Source organism: Octodon degus, unplaced genomic scaffold (assembly GCF_000260255.1).
Source record: "Octodon degus isolate 3935 unplaced genomic scaffold, OctDeg1.0 scaffold00005, whole genome shotgun sequence".
Lineage (NCBI taxonomy): Eukaryota > Metazoa > Chordata > Mammalia > Rodentia > Octodontidae > Octodon > Octodon degus.
This window is the reverse complement of record NW_004524581.1, coordinates 24,597,070-24,599,729: the sequence shown is the minus strand read 5'-3', so window position 1 is coordinate 24,599,729 and position 2,660 is coordinate 24,597,070. Positions and strand designations below refer to the sequence as shown.

Here is a 2,660-nt window from a genome sequence, read left to right as displayed (position 1 = left end):
GAAGGCTGAGGCAGGAAGACAGCAAGTTCAAGCCTAGCCCAGGCAACTTAGCAACTTTAGTGAGACCCTGTCTCAAAATCAAAATTTAAAAAGGGCTGGAAGGTGGCTCGGCAGGGCAGTCCCAGGGTGCCCCAGACCCAGCCCCCCACACACAAACACACCGGATGCAGTCTGAACGCCGGGGGCTGTTACCTGGTGGAATAAGCAGCGAGATGCCAGTGTCCTGCAGCAGCAGGCAGCCCCCGCGGTGATCCACCTCGCGAGCCGAGAACACCAGGAGCTTGTGCATCAGCTGGCGGGTGACCGTCCGGCCCTGGGTGGGCGTGTGCAGCTCCTGGTAGAAGGCAGCCATTTCTGGCAGCGTGGCAGGCGCAAACGGCCCCGGCACCTCGAGTTCCAGTGGTGGAGTGGACGGGATCCCTGGCTCCTGGTGGCTGTCTGGCTTCCAGCAGGACCCCAGCAGCCACCAACGGGGACAGTGCCACCAGAGACACTGAACCAGAAGCAGGGTACTAGCCACAGGGATCCCTACCAGCAGGAGGAACTGGGGGGGTTGGAGGGCACTCTCTGGGGGACACATCCTCCTGGTCACCCAAGGCTGCTGGGTGTCCTGCACCTGGGCCACCGAGGACCTGGGGAAAAGAAAGGGTGAGCAAGGACCAGGCCAAGCCGCAAGCTGTGGTGACTGAGGCTTCCACGTAGCTGCAGTGGTCCTTATGCCAGACCCCCAATCACATCGCTCCTGACAGTTCTATCTCTCTCTGTCTCTCTGTCTCTCTGTCTGTCTGTCTGTCTGTCTGTCTGCCTGCCTGCCTGCCTGCCTGTATGTCTGTCTGCCTCTCTGTCTCTGTCTCTCTCTCTGTCTCTCTCTCTGTCTCTGTCTCTATCTCTCTCTATGTCTCTGTCTCTCCATTTCTGTCTCTCTCTATTTATCTCTCCCTGTCTTTGTCTCTCTGTCTCTGTTTCTCTCTCCTCTCTCTCTCTCCCTCTCCTCTCTCCTCTCTCTCCTCTCCTCTCCTCTCCTCTCTCTCTCTCTCTTTCATACTTTCCAAGGACCCTCATTGTCTGTATTACTTTACTCATTGCTGAGACAAAACACCTGATGCCCAAGCTCACAGCCTGTTAGAGGTTTCAGTTCATAATCTGCAGACTCCGAGGCAGGGCAGCAGCACAGAGGAGGAACAGCTCATGGGGACACAAGGTAGCAAAGCAACAAGAGACAACCCTAGCTCTTCCTACTCCTTATGCCCCACCCCGGCTGCCTCGGGTGGGCAGCACTCACACCTTCACCCTCACCCCCTGCAGCCCAGCATTGCACCGTGAATCGCTCCCTGCACCACACACTCTAGATTCACATACTCCAAAAAAAGCCCCACCTGTGACTGCCTGCAGCTTTGGGGGGACTTCTAGGCACAAGCCAGACACCTGTGACTTAGCATAACTCATCAGGATAAACTGAGGCAGCAGAAAGAACTGGGGTTTGGAATTAGAGATGTGACTTCAAAACCATTTGATCACAGGGCCTTGAAGCTTGTCACGCTGCTTACTGTGCCTGCGCTGCGTCTGTCAGAACACCCACCTCTCTTTGCATTCCTTTGCATTTGTAAATTGTTATATTTTTGCATTCCTTTTTTTACATTTTCACAAGTTTATTGACAAATGAGGATAACAAAACATACTTTTAGCAGTTAAGCCCATCAACTATAGGCTCTGATTAGTGTTCCATGTTCCCATCTATTCCTAATTACATCATCTCCTTTTACCACTGGAATTAAAAAACGAATTTAATATTTAAAAGTGAAAATATAATTAGTAGCCCAGGCTGGCCTCCTGCTTGCCGAGACCCTCCTGCCTCAGCCTCCCAAGCTCTGAGATTACAGGTGTACACCACCACACCAACCCCTAAACTCCCCAGGCTCAAGCTCAGCTTCAGGTAAATCAAGACTTGATGACATTTAGGTATAAAAAAGAAAATCTATTTTTTATCTGTAAGAACTTCCATAGCACAATCAGTAAGTGAAGAAAAAAAATAAATAAATAAACTTAGAAATCCCGATCTCACCAAGGTAAGAAAAAAGCCCAGATTTCGAGTGTAACTCAGCAGAGGAGGGCATGCTCAGCATGGGTATAATCTTCAGCACCACAAATAGAAATACAGAACGTGGGGTTCCGTCCCCAGTGTGCCATACTGGCCCTGCCCCCAGGGCGTGCTGAGACTGTGATTGAGACTTGTGGTGGCACACCTGTAATTCCAGCTCTTGGGAGGCTGAAAACAGGAGAGTAAAGAGTCTGATCTGTGTAATGAGAACCTGTAGACCCTGTACTAAAAATAAACAAAAAAATAAAAAATAAAAAATAATTATATATATATATATGATGCAGGTGTAGTACAGGTAAATTGGGTACCTATATGTATGGAATGGGTGTGTGTGTGTGTGTGTGTGTGTGTAACTGTATAGACAAGGACCTAGCTAGCATCGTGGGTATAATCAAAGTGTAATGTAAGTTAAACATGTGATTTAACTTTTCTTAGTGGCAACATTAAAAAATAAAAGCAACAGGGACATTAATAATCTTTGTATTATCCCAGCGCTCAGGAGGCTGAGGCGGGAGGATCCTTGTTTCCAGACCAACCTGCGCTGCAAAGTGAGCTCCAGGCC

The 2,660-nt window shown here is 49.6% G+C and overlaps 1 protein-coding gene across 1 annotated transcript in view; it reads right to left on the bottom strand.

The window, feature by feature from the left end:
• The window catches only part of Unc5cl (unc-5 family C-terminal like), an 11,044-nt gene that overhangs the window by 5,485 nt on the left and 2,899 nt on the right, over window positions 1–2,660 (bottom strand). The window contains exon 2 of the mRNA XM_004624165.2: window positions 193–632. Coding sequence (XP_004624222.1) covers window positions 193–580 — 388 coding nt within the window. The 5' untranslated portion in view covers window positions 581–632. The remainder of the gene's footprint in view (window positions 1–192; window positions 633–2,660) is intronic.